The sequence below is a fragment of the Harmonia axyridis genome, chromosome 1, assembly GCF_914767665.1.
Source record: "Harmonia axyridis chromosome 1, icHarAxyr1.1, whole genome shotgun sequence".
Classification (NCBI taxonomy): Eukaryota; Metazoa; Arthropoda; class Insecta; order Coleoptera; family Coccinellidae; genus Harmonia; species Harmonia axyridis.
This window is the reverse complement of record NC_059501.1, coordinates 33,676,496-33,693,065: the sequence shown is the minus strand read 5'-3', so window position 1 is coordinate 33,693,065 and position 16,570 is coordinate 33,676,496. Positions and strand designations below refer to the sequence as shown.

The 16,570-nt window shown below is 34.7% G+C and overlaps 2 protein-coding genes across 5 annotated transcripts in view; one reads left to right on the top strand and one right to left on the bottom strand.

Annotated features, from left to right (window-relative positions):
* LOC123685058 overlaps positions 1 to 16,570 on the bottom strand; it is a 456,594-nt gene that overhangs the window by 268,028 nt on the left and 171,996 nt on the right. The window lies entirely within an intron of this gene.
* On the top strand, positions 2,460 to 5,647 carry LOC123685080. Its single transcript, XM_045624665.1, has 2 exons — positions 2,460 to 2,640; positions 5,243 to 5,647. Coding segments are annotated over exons 1-2 (336 nt in total). The 5' UTR covers positions 2,460 to 2,638; the 3' UTR covers positions 5,577 to 5,647.

Sequence of the window (16,570 nt, the reverse complement as noted above, 5' to 3'; positions counted from 1 at the left end):
TGTATGGCGTCTTGCAGTTTTGTCATATCCGATAATGATTTCGAGAAGAAAAATTTAAACAGTTAAAGTTCGGTATTCGTTTAACCAATCTGAAACCAAGATTAATAGTCCGGGAGCCAGGTGCAGATTCGGTTGATTATTTCTTTTCGACAGATACTTGTTGAGATGCATCAGATAATAGTAATAAAAAGTCTCGTGAACGTCAGCTATGACTCGGCTGGGGGGGAGAGCGGCGGCAGCTGGCTATAGCATAGTGTATTATACGTCGGCTGGTGCCTCAAACATGAAAGAAAAAAATTTTATTTTCAATGACAGCTCTGACAGCAACTGTTATAATGAATCAACAATATCTTACTATTTTCTATGTAACACTGACGTGTGATGCTTCGATCTTTAGAAATAATGAGAATAGTTAAAGATACGTCATTTCCTCCCTCATGAAAACTTTTCAGCTGATTGTTAATATACTGCTGTGATAAATAAAAAAATCAGCTAGCAGTAAGTCGAGGGAAACCTGGTCAGCTGATGCATTTAAATGGGCAATAGATGCAACCACTTATCTTCTACGTAATAACTTTCAAAATATCAGCTGACGGTTTCTCCACCAAGATACAGCCAGCTGACATATATATTTATCCATAGTTGCATATAAGCTTTTATCCGGTAAATTTTTGTTTGAGAGGAAATCATTGAAAATATAATTTTTTTCTCATGTTTGAGGCACCAGCTGACGTATAATACACTATGCTATAGCCAGCTGATTGTATTTTTTCGTCTAGCTATTGGGTTAGCTACAATTTGTCGTAGCTGACGTTCACGAGGCTTTTTATTACTATTATCTGATGCATTCTACTAATTACCGTTTGAGAGGAACTTGGTCATGTATATCTGTTACTGGCTCCCGGACTATAATGATATTCGATGAACTGGGATAATCATCACATAAAGTACGACTACAAGAACACCCTTTATCTCGAAAACAAATTGCGAGCACATATTGACAGGACTTTTTTCTAAAAATTATCCGAGAAATCTCTCATTTTTCTTCAGGCATGAACGTTGACTACCTCGGTAGCGCAGTGGAGTAACAGTCGACTGTGGTGCCGGAGGTACCGGGTTCGAATGTTGGCTTGGTCATGGATGTTGTGTATGTCTGGTGGTGGTTAAATTAATTTGATAGAGCTAAAATATAAATTTGGATAATGACTGGATAGTGATTCACTAAGGTCAAAAAAATAGAATAGAAAATAAAGCATGAACATTCGTTTATTTATTTTTACATAAAATTAACTTCAACCTGGTCGGAACTGCCATTACAGAAATATTAGGTTGTTTTTCTCGATATTTTCTTTGGTTCTGGTTTGTAATCAACATAAATTTTGCACTCAGCACGAAATTGTTATTATATTTCTACACATAAAAATATCAACTTGGTTTGATCTGCTGCAATAAAATATTTAGTTTTCCCACTATACTGCTTGTTTTTTTATGATTTTCACGACGAGTTTAAGACAAAACGATTCGTTAAACGCTCATTAATTCTCTGTGGATTTGTATATATCTCAGTATAATATTATGACCACTGTCTACCCAAAAAACTTAAATATTTTTCCATTTTTGGATAGGTATAGAATGTTTCCAATGAAATGGTTGCCTCCAATTTCTTATCATCTACTTTCAACAAGTAATGAATCATTTATTAGTATTTTAAGTACAGATTCCAAAATGCACAAAATTTCAACAGTGGGGATGTAATATTCGATTAGGAAATTTTTCAATGTAATCAGTGTCGCCACTTATTTAAAAGGATTTCATTCAATATGGAAGATTCTCAGAATTATCTCCAGTTTTTCCAATAGTTACATTACCCTGTGCTTTCTCAATTTTGAAATCTGAGAGATAGAATGCTATTGAAGCAACTATATCGCAACAATGAGCGAACAATGAATAAACATAATTATAATTAGTTAATTATAATTAATAACATAATTTTTGTTTTTTCATAGAAAAACTTTAGCCGATATTGCTCAGATATAAAGGCTCATTTTCACGGTGATAGTAACTAACCCGACAGCACTCTCGTACTATCACGATAGTAAATACGTATCGTGTAGTTTACATGGTGACAATTCCTGCGATAGTTAGTATGACCATTACACTATCGTGATAGTACTATCACCGTGAAAATAAGCCTTTATAAAAGCTATGTTGCCTTCATGAACTGATTTAATGTTAAATTAGTAAATTGAAGGAATAATATCAAGAGTCTCCAAACGAGTTGCTATCCATTTTTTTGCGAGACGTATAGAAATCCATCACTTCAGAAAAATATCAATTTATTACGTCTCAGAAATCTAATATCTAAAAATGGAAGCAAAATAAAGCGTCGTAAATCATTCCTGGTATTCCCAAGATGTTTGTATTATTTATAGCACCTGCTGAGGTTTAATCATCATTGATCGATACCAAACGAATGTTTTCAGACTGGTATACAGCCACGATTTCCATGAAACTAATTATACCGGCTTATTGTTACTAGCGCATAACACCATTTTAGTATTTGTCGATTTCATATAAAAGAGGGATTATTGTTTTTGTTGAATGCATAGATTCGATCAACTCGAACGAAAACGCAATCATGTAAGTGAAGTGTTTTTTTTTCATATTCGACATCGTTTTTCCTCATTGGATAAAATTTTATTTATGGAAAACATATTTGAAGCTTTCTTCATTTTGACCTCTTGAGCTTCCTGTCAAATTCCACGGTTCTAAATAGTTGACCTCAATATTTTGAAAGAGCTTGCATTTCAAAAACTAGTGGGTGGATTCCTATGCAGTTTTAATTCATTTTTCCTAAAATACAGGCAGACAAGTTCCTATTTTTTGTTGAAGTATCGGTCGGTCATTTTGCCAGCTAGTGAGTGAGCCCATTTTATTATTATCTGAAAATGCTCGTCCATCGAGTATTTTTTTTTATTGGAAACATGTTCCTGCATATTTACTAGAATCTATACAGTAGATTTGAACAAATCATCTTGGATTTAAGGAGGTGGAAAGAACTCGAAATGAGACAAAACTTCGGAAAAAGTGCACAAATTGGCTCGTGAGTTCTTCTGATAGTGCCTATCCTCTGCGGCACTCTGTTGGCATCCACAGAGGTCCACATGACTTCACTGACAGCTGCTTTGATTGGTCGTCATCCCCGTCCATCGCCTGATATTCTTCAGCCATGATGTTCATCGGCCTCCTTGAGACCGTCTTCCTTCTATCTTGGCTATCATCATCATTTGAATGAAGTGAAGATTTTCAGCTCGCTGATACTGGTATTCAACATTGAAACTTGAACTTCTGAGAAACCCCAAAATCTGTGTTAGAGTTTATATTCTCAAGGTGAAGTTTGGCAGTGCTTAGTGAATCAGATATTTTTAGTGAATTATTGTTTTTTTGGTGAAAGGAGTATCATGAATATGGACCGAAATTGGAGCTTTGTGGCCTATATGTTATATTCTAAAACAAGGAAAAATCATGTACAGAGTGAGTTTTAAGTTTGGTGCGCCTTAATCAACTCGGAAACAGATGGCACGATTTTTAATGATTTTGGTGTGCAAGGATCTTGTAATATGGCCAATAATATGGGTGTATTTATATTGTTGTCAGATCTTTCCTTTGTTCGAAATAGAATGAACATTGTTATTTAAAATGGTTTACCCTATACCCATAATTTTTGTCTTTTTAAACCCCTAAGAAATACTATTGAATATTTTTCATACTATATTGGCTATACCTAAATCTAAGTCTGAGTCATAATTTCAGAGTTATAGCTATGTATATTGACATTATCTTCGACGTATTTAAAATGATACATTCAGATGACTATGATTGAATAAACTCGTATGATTTGAATAATCTTTAATTGTTCGTTTCATGTTAGAGGTATGGCTGCATTTGAGTAGTAGAAAAACTAGGAATTCAAAAATTGAACTCGTTTATTCGATTATAGGCATGTGAATGTATTATTCTATAAACGACGATGATGAGGTATATTATGCAATAAATCTGAAATTATGGCATTCAGATATGGAAAAATTGCATGGAAAATATTCAATATTTCTTCAAAATTCAAAAAAGTAGAATGACCCTTTCCGAAATAACAATTTTTATCATTATTCAGAAAATAGGAAAGATCTGACATATTAATTTCAAAATTATATCGGCCATATCACAAGATCATTGCACACCTAAATCTATAAAAATCCTGCTATCCGTTTTTGAGATGAATGAGGCGTTCCTTACTTGAAAATTTACTCTTTATATGGTGTAGTTTGTCTAATGATAGATTTTCTTGAATAACATCTGGAGAAGAAAATGAAGAGCGCATTTCCTAGCTATCATTTAGAGAAACGAAAGGAGCTGAAAGCCACATATTTTTCATTTTCGGGATATGAGAAGAAAAATTGGAATTTTTATCAAGCCATTATAAGTTCTACATTTTGGACGCTATCGATTCGAAACAAAAACAATATTGAAGTAAAATTTCTATTGAAATTCCATAATTATGGTGAAAGCTGAAAAAATCAGTTTTTGATTCGAACAAAAATTTGTATCAAAAATTGAATTCTTCTAAGGAACTGATTTTTTCCGAATGATGATCAGATTCTATGGAAAATTTAACTTCAAATGTTGTTTCATAGAGATAGCATTAAAAATGTGGAAATTATGGTGGTTTGATGAAAACATAAAATTTTAATTTCCATTCATATTTAGAAAGCGAAAAAACTTTCGGCTGTCAGTTTTCAATTTACTCGTTTTTCGATAACAACACTCGAGAATGCATCATCAATTTTTCTCCTATTGCTGTAGTTCCGTAGATCCCAACATTCGACATCAAATTTGTCGATATATGCATCATTCAGTAATTCAAATAGGTATTTCAAAGGAGATCATTACATTACGGCTAGATACTACAAACATCATGTGACGTGGTGGTGAAACGTTGGTCTAAATAGCTTTCTGCGTTTGAACTCCAATGAAGATTGTATCTCTCCAATCTCCATGTCGTATCTGAATACTGCCCCCTTTGATGTGACAAGTATGGCCCAATTTTTTTACACATATTATTTTCGATCATCTGAATACATCCTCTTGATATGTAAATGCAATCTATTACTGTCAACTGCCTATCACTAGATACATTCATTACATGTATGTTTCACCTCTTATTCTATGTTCTCTTTCATTTCAGGAAAACCGTTTTACTTGTAGCATCCTTCCTGATCCTCTCAGTGGCATTCACCAATGCCGTTGACGATGAAGCAGACTGCAAATGTTGGAAAGACTTTGTTCCCGAACTCCACATCGACCACTACCATTGCAGAGGATTGAAACATAAACGTCTCTTCGATTGTAATGAGCCAGAACCCCCACTTTGCAAGTGTACAGTTGATGGAAAACAAACTGTATTAGATTTGGGAGAGGTTCACTGTGCTGGAATCAGGGGAGCCGGTAAGGACTGCGATAATGTTGCCGAATTTGAAGAATTGTTCAAGAAACACCCTCAACTCCGACTTCATCATTAGTTTCGTTGGATTTTTATTGTTGAAAACATGAATTACCTGAATTGTTTTGAAATATATAATGAGCCGTAAGACTTGTCTTCTTTCATTTGACTACCAGAACTTTACATAATACGAATTCCTTATTTCGTTTTTCAGTTTTAATTCTTAGCAATTTAAGTACATCAATACAAAATAATTCCATATCATATTATGTGATATTATCCACATTTGGTTGAAGTGAATCTGCAGAAGAATACCTACCATCACAGCAAGATCCACCATTTATTCTTTGAATGTTGCGAACAATACTGAAATAAGTCAATATTATTTTCAATAGTCCTCAAATTGAGAACAATTTTGAAGTGAGCTGATATATTATCAGACGACTTATGGCATGGAAATGAAGCATTACGAAAGTAGGTAAGACACGGAAAAATGAACGTGCCAGGAATCCTATCTGATAACTTCCGAAAACTTCTTTACCGCTTGGTCATTTAATTAGTCCTGATATTTTTTTTACTACATACGCTCACCATTTTTCACTGATTTTTGCTAGAAGAGAAATGAATAAATTACTTACCGGATTCAACCTTCCTCCATATAAATATATTGATGTAACTTGAAATAGAGAATGAGCTTTTTGATGCAGTGCTATTTGATGACCGAATAGCTGATGGTGGACATGACCGAATGAGTGTGCCCCAGAGTTTATGATATAATGTATGTATAGAATGGGCACTTATCTATGATCATTACTGTGCTATTGAGTTTTTGTTGATTTTTATATTTTTATTGAAATATGTTAAAAGAATTTGATCTTGATTTGTGAATTTATTTGAATACTGGCTACTGCATTATATTTTGTTTATTTAGAAGTCACGTACAGGCTCACGCCTCTGTGACTATATGTTTATACCCTGTAGCTTACAGAATAAACCTTTTTATTATTATTATTATTATATTATTACTAAATATTTGGCCATATATTATGTGGTTCCCATCGAGTGAACCACCTCTTAATATTCGGCCACGACACCAAGCTATTTAGCTTTAGAAGTGCGCCACTTTTTCCCACTCAAGTGTAAGACCTAAAAGTGATAAACGACTATTTTGGCTACCGTTCTTTGATGTTATCAGTTGTTTCTGGGTTTCTCAGGATTGTCTGATAGGTTGTTTTGAAAAATCCTTAAACGATTCTCGAGTGCTCTCATCTATTCAGAAACGTTGAGTCATTCACAAACAATTACATCATATAATGTAGTAGCCAGGTCTCCCATTTCATTATAAATATTATTGGGCCAAGAATGGAACCTTCCAGCATCTCGCTTCTGATTTTGCTCTTGGTGATGTGCTACACCCTTCAATTTTACCATTTGATGGTATCTGAAGGTTTTTTCATGAGATATTGAAAGTACTATGAATTTTACTCTTCAGTTTAATATTTCCTATTTCATCTCGAAATATATCAATAACTCGGGAAGAATCAAGTGAGAAATATCAATATAAAAATGTAGAGGTGAGTTATTAGAGGCACAAGCTAGGAATACGCGGTAAAAATAATTGCCCTATACCAAATTCGATTCTCTGAGTTTTTGTCCACAGAATTCTTGAATCATGTTCCTAATCTAGAAGTATTAATGCGTAAGAACAAATCAAAAGTTTATGTGAATAGCTGAAGAAGTTTTCGAGAAAAGCTCCGAACTTCTGACGAACGATTTTTACGACCTTTGGATTAAACATTTCAAAACGTTAAATTTGGAAATTTAGGAAAGTTTTTTTTTTCAATTGAACGATTCTAAGGTGTAATCATTGGAAATCATTTACTATAGGACACTAGTGCGGCGAATAAAGAACTAAGTTAATTCGACAATAACCTAAGTTCAACAAATTACTTCCGATGAGATATGTGGATGAATTGCCTGGAATGTATAAAAATAGAAACAGATTCTTTGTGAGGGGATATAATAATATGTGATAGATATACAGAATTTAAGTGCATTCCCAAGATCTGAGAGGATTCTATTATGTAGAGAATCCTTTTCCGAAATCCATTCCGGAAAGCGTATTCAGAGCAGGTCGAGAATGATCTGAAGAGATCTAGATTTAATGCTTGGTCGCCATCCTTAATGATGCGAGGGGATTTGCAAGTTGTGAGAGGCAGTAAATTTTCCTCTACGTAGAGTGAACCCTGAATCAACTGAATGAACGTTCTGAAGTATAAGCGATGACTGAAAAAACATATAATAATGATGGTCAACCGAATGACATTCTTCGAGACTATCCGATTTTTATAAATACATAAGAATCGCGATAACTGAAGGCTTTCGATTGCCTTCGAATAGTTTTGCAATCTCTTACTTATTGGTAAGACTTTTTGGATATATGCGATGATGCGAAAATCTGTTTCAGTAGAAGAACAAAATCTGTTATTTTCATATTCTAAATATTTTATTATTAGGAATAATAAACCAATTGACCTAAGTTTGACCCTAGCGTAATGTCGGACAAGACAAAATATTTTATGTTCCCCTCTTGACCTTGCTCAGTCCAAAAAGAAATCAGAGATGTTTCTTCTTACAAATCACCGATTTTTATAAGGTTTCCGCGTAATATTCTTAATTTATTAGAATTGAATATATCTCTCAGAATTAGAATTGAAGAACATAAAAGATCTATTCTTCAAAATAAATCATCAACTGGTTTTTCCAATCATTGTATCACTTCAAATCATTTTAAAGATTACAATAAATCAAAAAATTCACACAAAGGTATTAAAGACAAACGTTTAAGGCAAACGTTTAGACCTCTTAGAGTTTTTGGAAATATCCTCAGCTCACAAACAAAATCTTCCAATTGTAAACGATCTATGTCAACAAGATTTTATATATTTTATTAAAAATTGTGAAACGTCAAGTCAAGTGTTTTATTTTATTTTCTTTTATTAATATTAAAGTTATGTTTCACCAAGCGTTATGCGAGGAATCAGTTTCGATTTCTTGTATAACGTAATTTTTCTTTTTGTTGTGGATAAAAAAAACTGCTTCGTTAACTTCTCGTTTTTCGAAAAAGAATTGATGATATGTACAAAACACTGATATATTTTTGAAATATTCATGTAAAAACACTTACCAAAAATCATTACAAAAGAGGTAAAACTATAATGTTGTGAAAAAAATAATCGACCGCGGTACATTGCCGCTCTTTACTTATTTGCTTCGAAAAGCACTGTACAAAGTTTGTTCATCGCAGTAGCGTCAGAAAGGAAATGAATGGATACCAACGTTTGACTGATACGCGAAAAATCAAGTTGTGGTAGTACTTCTTAATTAATCTTTTCTTTTAATTATTTGGATATTCTATGATATTTTAGGGTGGAGGAAATAATAAACTTAATAACAAATTTTAAGTTTTTTGGTTTGTGTTTTCAATAAATACCCTTCTGACTTGAATGATCTATTTGCCAATGTTTTGATATACTCCTCCAGTTTTGAGTTTTCTGATTTCTTCGTACGTCTGATAATTGATTTATATATTTCAACTTTCAGTGATATATCACGTGTGTATTGTCTAATGTGTATAATTGATATTTTATTCTGTTTGCCTTTTTTTCTAGTTATTCTATGTGTGGTCAAGTCATTGTTATCAAAAGATACTAGACGCTGCGCTGGTTTGCCATTGTATCTCTCGGTCATTGATTTTTATTTTATTTTTGTTACGTTTAGTTTTCTTTCTTTTATATCTGAACATAATTGCCTGGCTCTTATATCTTCATTGATCTCAATTTGCCATTAGAGGAACCATTTTTGGAAATTTTCCAATTGTTTTTGCAGTATTCTTGTCACACTTTTTTGTATTTTGCCTAATGGTAATGTAGTGGTAATGGTAGGTTGTGTCCTGATTTATTGGAATGTCACTTTGTGTAGATGTTAAATAATATCGATCCCAGTAATGAGTCTTGTAGCATTCCTGCTTCAATGTTTCCTCCTCAGAGGTTTCTTCGTTCTTTCTGACGTGAAATTTTCTATTTTCCAGATATGACGTGATGATTTTTGTATCAGGTAATCACGCAGTTACCTATGAAGAGTAGTTCCAGTGTACGGATCTTTGATGGGGAGGATCTGTATTGAAGTTAACTTTTTTCTCTCTTATTCAGTTTGTTAACCGCTTTTCTTATCTTTTTGTATATCTCACGAAGAAATAATGAAGAATGGTGTAAAATTCATAGTTTGTTTTTTTATACTATAGATGCCAGAGAAAAACGGAAATGCTGAAAATATTTCATGATGATTTCTAGTATGAAATTCAATTGGCATATTTTCAATCAGCCATTTGAAAGCATCCTGAACCTTGTTAGTATTTCCGTCTCCATATACAATACCTATGAAACATTGCGGTTTGAAGGCGCATTTTCCTTCTGTGTGCAATTCTATCTCTAAATCTAATCTTATCACTCAAATGAAAACAATAAACCAGCAAAAAATGTTTCCTGTTCGGGAGAACACAGGTTTATTCGAAGTTAATCATTTTTCAGCGAATAACGAGAGTTGTATCATTGAGAAACTTCCGTGGAAAATACAGGTTCCTCTAATTTCTCAGTTTAGCTGGACAAGAATAGTGGCCCAACATCAAGAAGCTTTGTCAAACCACCAGATTGAGCAAGGTTCAAATATTCCACGGACTTCAGTAAGGAGCATAGTGGCCCTTCTATTGGAAACCAGCAGTGTTGCCCTGAGACCGGTGCCTGGTCAACCCAGAGTAACATCTTCAAGGAACTACCAATATATCGCAAATTTCACTCGAGGGAATCGAGCTATCCGTCGGCAATGGACAGAACACCACCAAGACTGACTTTTACCACATTGGCACAACGTACTTCTCCTTGACAAGTCACAATTCGGTTTACAAAGTGATAGTCGACGAGAATAGCTCCAGGCAGGCTGGAGCTAGAGGTGCCATCTACGTAGAAGATATCATTGAACCAACCATTGTTCCTCTGCGCAATGAATTCGAGGATAATTTTATTCATTAGGATGATAACTTTCCACCACACCGCACACGAAGGGTTCAAAACATTCTCTAAGAGAACAATGTCAAGAGAATGAACTAGCCAGCAAACTTACCAGACATGAATTCAATTGAGCACGTATGAGATTACTTAGGGAGAGCAACATCCAATCGCCAAAACTCAACTTCAACTTTTCAGGAATTTAATTCTTTAGACCTTCAGGAAGGATGGAAGAGAATGCTTGAAAATTTCATCAATGACTTGGATGCCTAGGCGTATTGGGCATCAGTTGGTTGGAAGAAGGACTATTGAATTTGGATTCAGTTGAGGAATAATTATTCAAAAATAAATAAACGGTAAATTCAGATTTTTCCTCATTTTTCCTATTTTATCTCATCCTGCATCAATCAAAGAGTAACAAACAGAGAGAAAACTAGGGGGCGAAGACTTTCGACGACGTATGTATATACAGCTTTTCAAAGATGTTTCTTGACTATACCGCGTGGAGTCTTATTATTTGCTTAACCATTAAGTGGGTTGAATATCCAACACCAAAAACATACTCGTAACTTGTTGAAATGAATCGCTGGGTAAAGATCAAACGTAGGAACGTGGAGTAGGTTGAAACGAAGTAGTGTGGAGGAATGAAATTAACATATGGACCCCTAACGAAGATTAATACATGACATGAACATGGTAATCTAATATGAACAGCGTTTGAGTTCTACAGCAATATTAGGAACTACGTAGCTGGAATTAGAATTAGGAGGCGAATTTGTTTCAAATACAAGTTAATTCTATGGAGCGTGAAGGTTTACGAAGCATGTCGACTGCCCTTCTACACGATGTTGTCCACGGGTCAAACATGCGCGTTTTAAGTTTGGATTTGAGCTTTCTACATCACGACTTGGAATTAATGCATCGTTTCAAGAAGATATATAATTGAACATTTCAGAAAAGACATTCATCAGACACTTAAACAATAAAAAATATCCACAAAATTATTAATTTTTGAGTGTCTGATAAATGAAAGTACAAGAATAATGGACGTAATGTATTATAAAGCTTTCAAAAAACATTTCAGGAATTAAATTCATCAGATACTTAATCAATAAAAATGTTCACAAAATTTTTATCCAATACGGAATCTCAAAATTGCGCACAATAATACAGGGTGGCCAAGAGATTGACGTCAAAAAGAAAAAACAGGTCCCTCGTGTCATGGGCTATTCGAATCACCCTCACATATGTTATGCTATTTTTCACGGTTTTCGAGTTATTGATTTTTTTATCAACTTTGAGAATTTTCGACTTGACCATCTTAAAAAAAATATAAAAAAAAGTACAAGACTTTTCTGTGAAATTTTTTTTGTAACTGAATCTCCATGAACTTTACTTTTATACATAAAATAACCAGCTTCGTAACTTTGATGGAAATGATGGAAATTATGGTCTCAAGTGAAAAAGTTACGTGAATTGGATTATGATCTAAATTTTTGAATCAAAATTAAAAATGTTAAAAGTCTGATTCACCATTTTCTAGTATGCTTAAAAACTGCGGTCAATAGTCAGCTTTTAGAATCAATAATAAAAAATGGTATCTAACAGTCTACTTTTACTAGAATTAGCCATCAAATTCAGCGAGGTGGAAAAAATAAGAACTAGACAGTTACTCAAAAATTATTTTTTTTTCCATTTTAAGGTTTTCTGGTCAAGCTATGATAGAAAATAATGAAAATTAGCTTCAGATGTTGATCAAGAAAAGTTTTTTTTCATATTTTTTATCAAAGCTACGAAGCTGGTTATTTTATGTATAAAAGTACAGTTCATGGAGATTCAGTTACAAAAAAAATTTCACAGAAAAGTCCTTTTTTTTTATACCTTTTTCGAGATGGTTAAGTCGGAAAAGTGATAGTCAAAATAAAAACAATAAGCTTAGGTATTTGTAAACTTAACGCCATTAAAATATTAGTCGATTTGTGTTTGCATCATAAAGTTATTCTAGATTGAACATATCAACTTACCAGACAAATTCTCGTCATTTGCGGGAGGTTTTAATTTTCTGCTTTAATATCAAGACGTTTGCTGCTGAGGCTCATCGAATGATCTCAAATACCTATGGTGAGGCCGCTATTAGTGAAAGAACGTGCCCATAGGGGTTTCAAAGCTACAAGAACGGTGATTTTGACGTCGAAGACCAGCAAGGCGGTGGAAGAGAGGTTTACGAAGATGCAGAATTGGCGGCATTACTTGTTCAAGACTCGTGTCAAATACAACAATAATTTACAGGGTTATTGGGGGTGACGCGACAAGCCATATCAAAACGCCTGAAAGTCATGGAAATGATTCCGAAACAAGGAAATTGGGTGCCGTACAAGTTGAAGCCAAAAGATATTGAACGGTGTTTATTTGCTTGTGAACAGATGCTTGCAAGATAAGGTCTGCATTGCATTGTGATGAAAAATGGGTTCATTACGATAATCCATAACGCAAAGAATCGTAGGGATATCCCTTCCACGTCGACGGCCAGAAAGAATATTTACGGTTCCAAGGTCATGCTCAGTATTTGGTGCGACCAGCTCAGCCTAGTGTATTATGAGTTGTTGAAACTGACTATAACAATCACGAAGTGATCGTTATCGAATGCAGTTAATGCGTTTGAGCCGAGCATTGAAAGAAACGGCTGCAAAACAATGAGAGACATGATAAAGTGATTTTACAGCATGACAATGCTCAACCAAATGTTGCGAAGGTGGCTGAGACATACTTGTTAATGTTGAAATGGGAAGTTCTACCCCACCCGCGGCATTCTCCACACGTTGCTTTCTCGGACTATCACTTGTTTCGATTAATAGCACACGGCCTGGCTGACCAGCACTTCCGGTCTTATGAAGAAGTAAAAAATTGGATTGATTTGTGGATCGCTTCAAAGGATGATTATTTTCCCAACGCTGGATTTGTATGCTGCCCGAAAGATGGAATAATGTAGTGGCCACTGATTGACAATACTTCGAATCATAAATGAATACATAATCAGTTGTTTACAATGAAGCCTCGAAGTCCGGAAAAAACGGCGGAAGCAAAGAAGTACAGCTATGTAACTAACTCAAAAATTATACAAAGGCGAATACTAAACTTTAAAACTTTGACGTTTTGGTGAAGTCCGCTGTGGAGATTTTCACACACTAGCGAAACGCGTCCTCGTTACACAAACACTTTGAATAAACGAGGCTTAGGATGACTGTGGCTCACGAGTTTGTGAATTTAGGTATTTTGAAAATAAGGCATCTACCTATCCCACTGGGGCATCTATCCGGGTTGTAACCTACTGTATATACTGTATATTAGAACAATAGTATATTATATACCGCGGGACTGAAGTAGTATATTTAATCCTGAAGGTAAAGTTTATGGCCCGACCGCAGGGAGGGCCATAATTTACCTGAAGGATTAAATGTACTTCAGTCGCAAGGTATATACGATACTTTTCGTACTTCCGGTATGATTTTATTAATTATTTCAATAATTTCAATCAGTTTTTTCTCTCTTCAACTCATTTAATAAACTGTCTTTAAAATAAGTTACCATAGTAACATTGCGTTGTGACAATTATAATTTAGAAACATTGTCATTACTAGTGTCATTGTAAAGAAACATTGTTATTGATAATTATTGGTATCATGAGTGAAGAAGGTGTATCTGATATTGATAAAAGAGCAGCCGAAGTAGGTGAAATATTGTTACCACCGAAATCTAGAAAACTATACGAGCAGCAGTACGATGCTTTTAAAAAGTGGTGCCGCTTAAAAAATGTGAGACAACCTACTGAAAATGCGCTGTTAGTCTACTTCAATGATAAATCAAAAGCGATTTGTGCCTCAACTCTCTGGGCACATTACTCAATGCTGAAATCGGTTATTAACATTAGAGAAGATATTGATATAAGTAAATTTCCAAAATTATTAGCTTTTTCGAAGAGAAGAAATGAGGGATTTAAGCCAAAGAAGTCAAGAATTCTCACGTCTGAGCAGGTAGATCAGTTCTCACGGGAGGCTCAGGATGATAAATATTTAATGCTCAAGGTAAATTTGGAAATTTGTTTATATTCAGAAATTTTAAGAAGTCAATTTTTTTGTAGGTTGCACTTATTTTGGGCGTTGCGGGAGCTTGTCGTGGAAAAGAGTTGGTTGATTTAGAAATCGACGATGTGAGAGATTTGGGCGATTCCTTCCTAATCGCGATTAGAAACACCAAAAATAAAATTGACCGAAATTTTGTGATCAAAAATTCAGAAAACAGTGCCATCAGTTTTGTGGCGATATTTCGAAAATATGTGGCATTGCGAAAGACAGGGACACCTCATTCAAAATTTTTTGTTCAATACATCAACAAAGAATGTACTACGCGAGTAGTAGGAAAAAACATGTTTGGTACATTTCCACGGCAAATAGCAGCTTTCTTGAAATTAGAAAATGCGACGTCTTATACGGGACATTGTTTTAGACGCACATCTGGGTCTTTGTTAGCTGATTCGGGAGCAACAATAGACTTGCTGAAGAGACATGGAGGATGGAAATCATCCAACGTGGCCGAGGGATATATTGAATCGTCTATTAAAAATAAACAAAAAATTTCAGATAAAATATTTGGTCAAGTCGCCGATTCGTCCACTATAGTTATGTCACAGTCCTCATTCTCGCTTCCTGTTTCCGCAGGATCTTCGAAACAAACACCAGTTCAATATGAAAAGGACCTATCTGTTACTCGTCAGTTACCTGGTGCATTAACCCAGGAAAGACTGGTCAATATGACGAACTGTCACAATATTAATTTGAATATTAACGTTAATTACCATTCTAATTAATTATATTTTTCAATAAAATATCCCTTAAATTCGTTTGTTTGTGATTTAATCGTTCCGGGAGTTTCGTCAATATTTAATCCCGGAGGGATTAAATGTGACACTTTAGTACCTGCCACAAGGAAGTGAAGTTGTCACTTTAGGCCCGGAAGTACGAAAAATAATATATTTCATCATATATTGGTCAAATTATTTTGAAGGGAAACGAATCTCAAAAATTGTTCTCTATGTCATTACCTACACATAGGTATTCAATCCCAGCACTACTAGGTAACGCAATATCGTCCGAAAAAAAATCAAATTTAATCGAGTAGAAAGTCTCGACCATTCTTGTTCGCTGCTAATTAACTCGAACACTAATAACACTTCATAAAGTATTCCCCTCCTCATTCAAAGAAGAGTTACAACTTTCTCATCTGGGCTCTTATTGTTTCCGTCTTTTCCAAAGTAGTCAGAATGGAATTGAAAAGAAAACGAATTGTTCGGAAACCAAATGGAAAAATCTATCCCTGAAAGTTTTCCGTACGTTGGATCGATATGAAATTCCTTCCAATTGTCTCTGGACCCCAAAATGATAAATTCATTTTTCTTGAGTTTCCCAACCGTTGAAAATGCAGAGTGGCTATTGGCGCGCGAGTGTTGGAATGGCCTGCGTATTCCGGTTCTTGTCAGCCCCAGGGAAAGATTTAGATGCCGGTCCTTTTGTAGGAGGACTTTATGCAAATACGAAGTCCGCATCGCGTATTCAGAGATTTACACGTCCGAAAAAATATTGACCTAACCTTGCGAAGGTCCTATGGCGATGTGCCTTAAATTCAAATTGGCCGGAGGATTGATATTTCAGCCTCTAGCCCAACTATTTGCCCCAATTTATTCCCCAGCCATGTTTTTATTGAACAGGCTCTTTTCTTCTCAATTTCACAGTATTGAGATTGTTAGCGTAGGAATATGGGATAACCAAACATATTTTTTGCATTGGGAAAAATCGGCTATTATATGTATAAAAATATTCCAAATAATACATTGATTTACACAATAAAACCGTTATTATAATTGGGGGGATGCAAACTACGGGATTCTTATCAATCCCGATCAATCAAACGTGAAATGTTTTTTGATCCAATATTTTAGCGCCGTAGATACCGAATC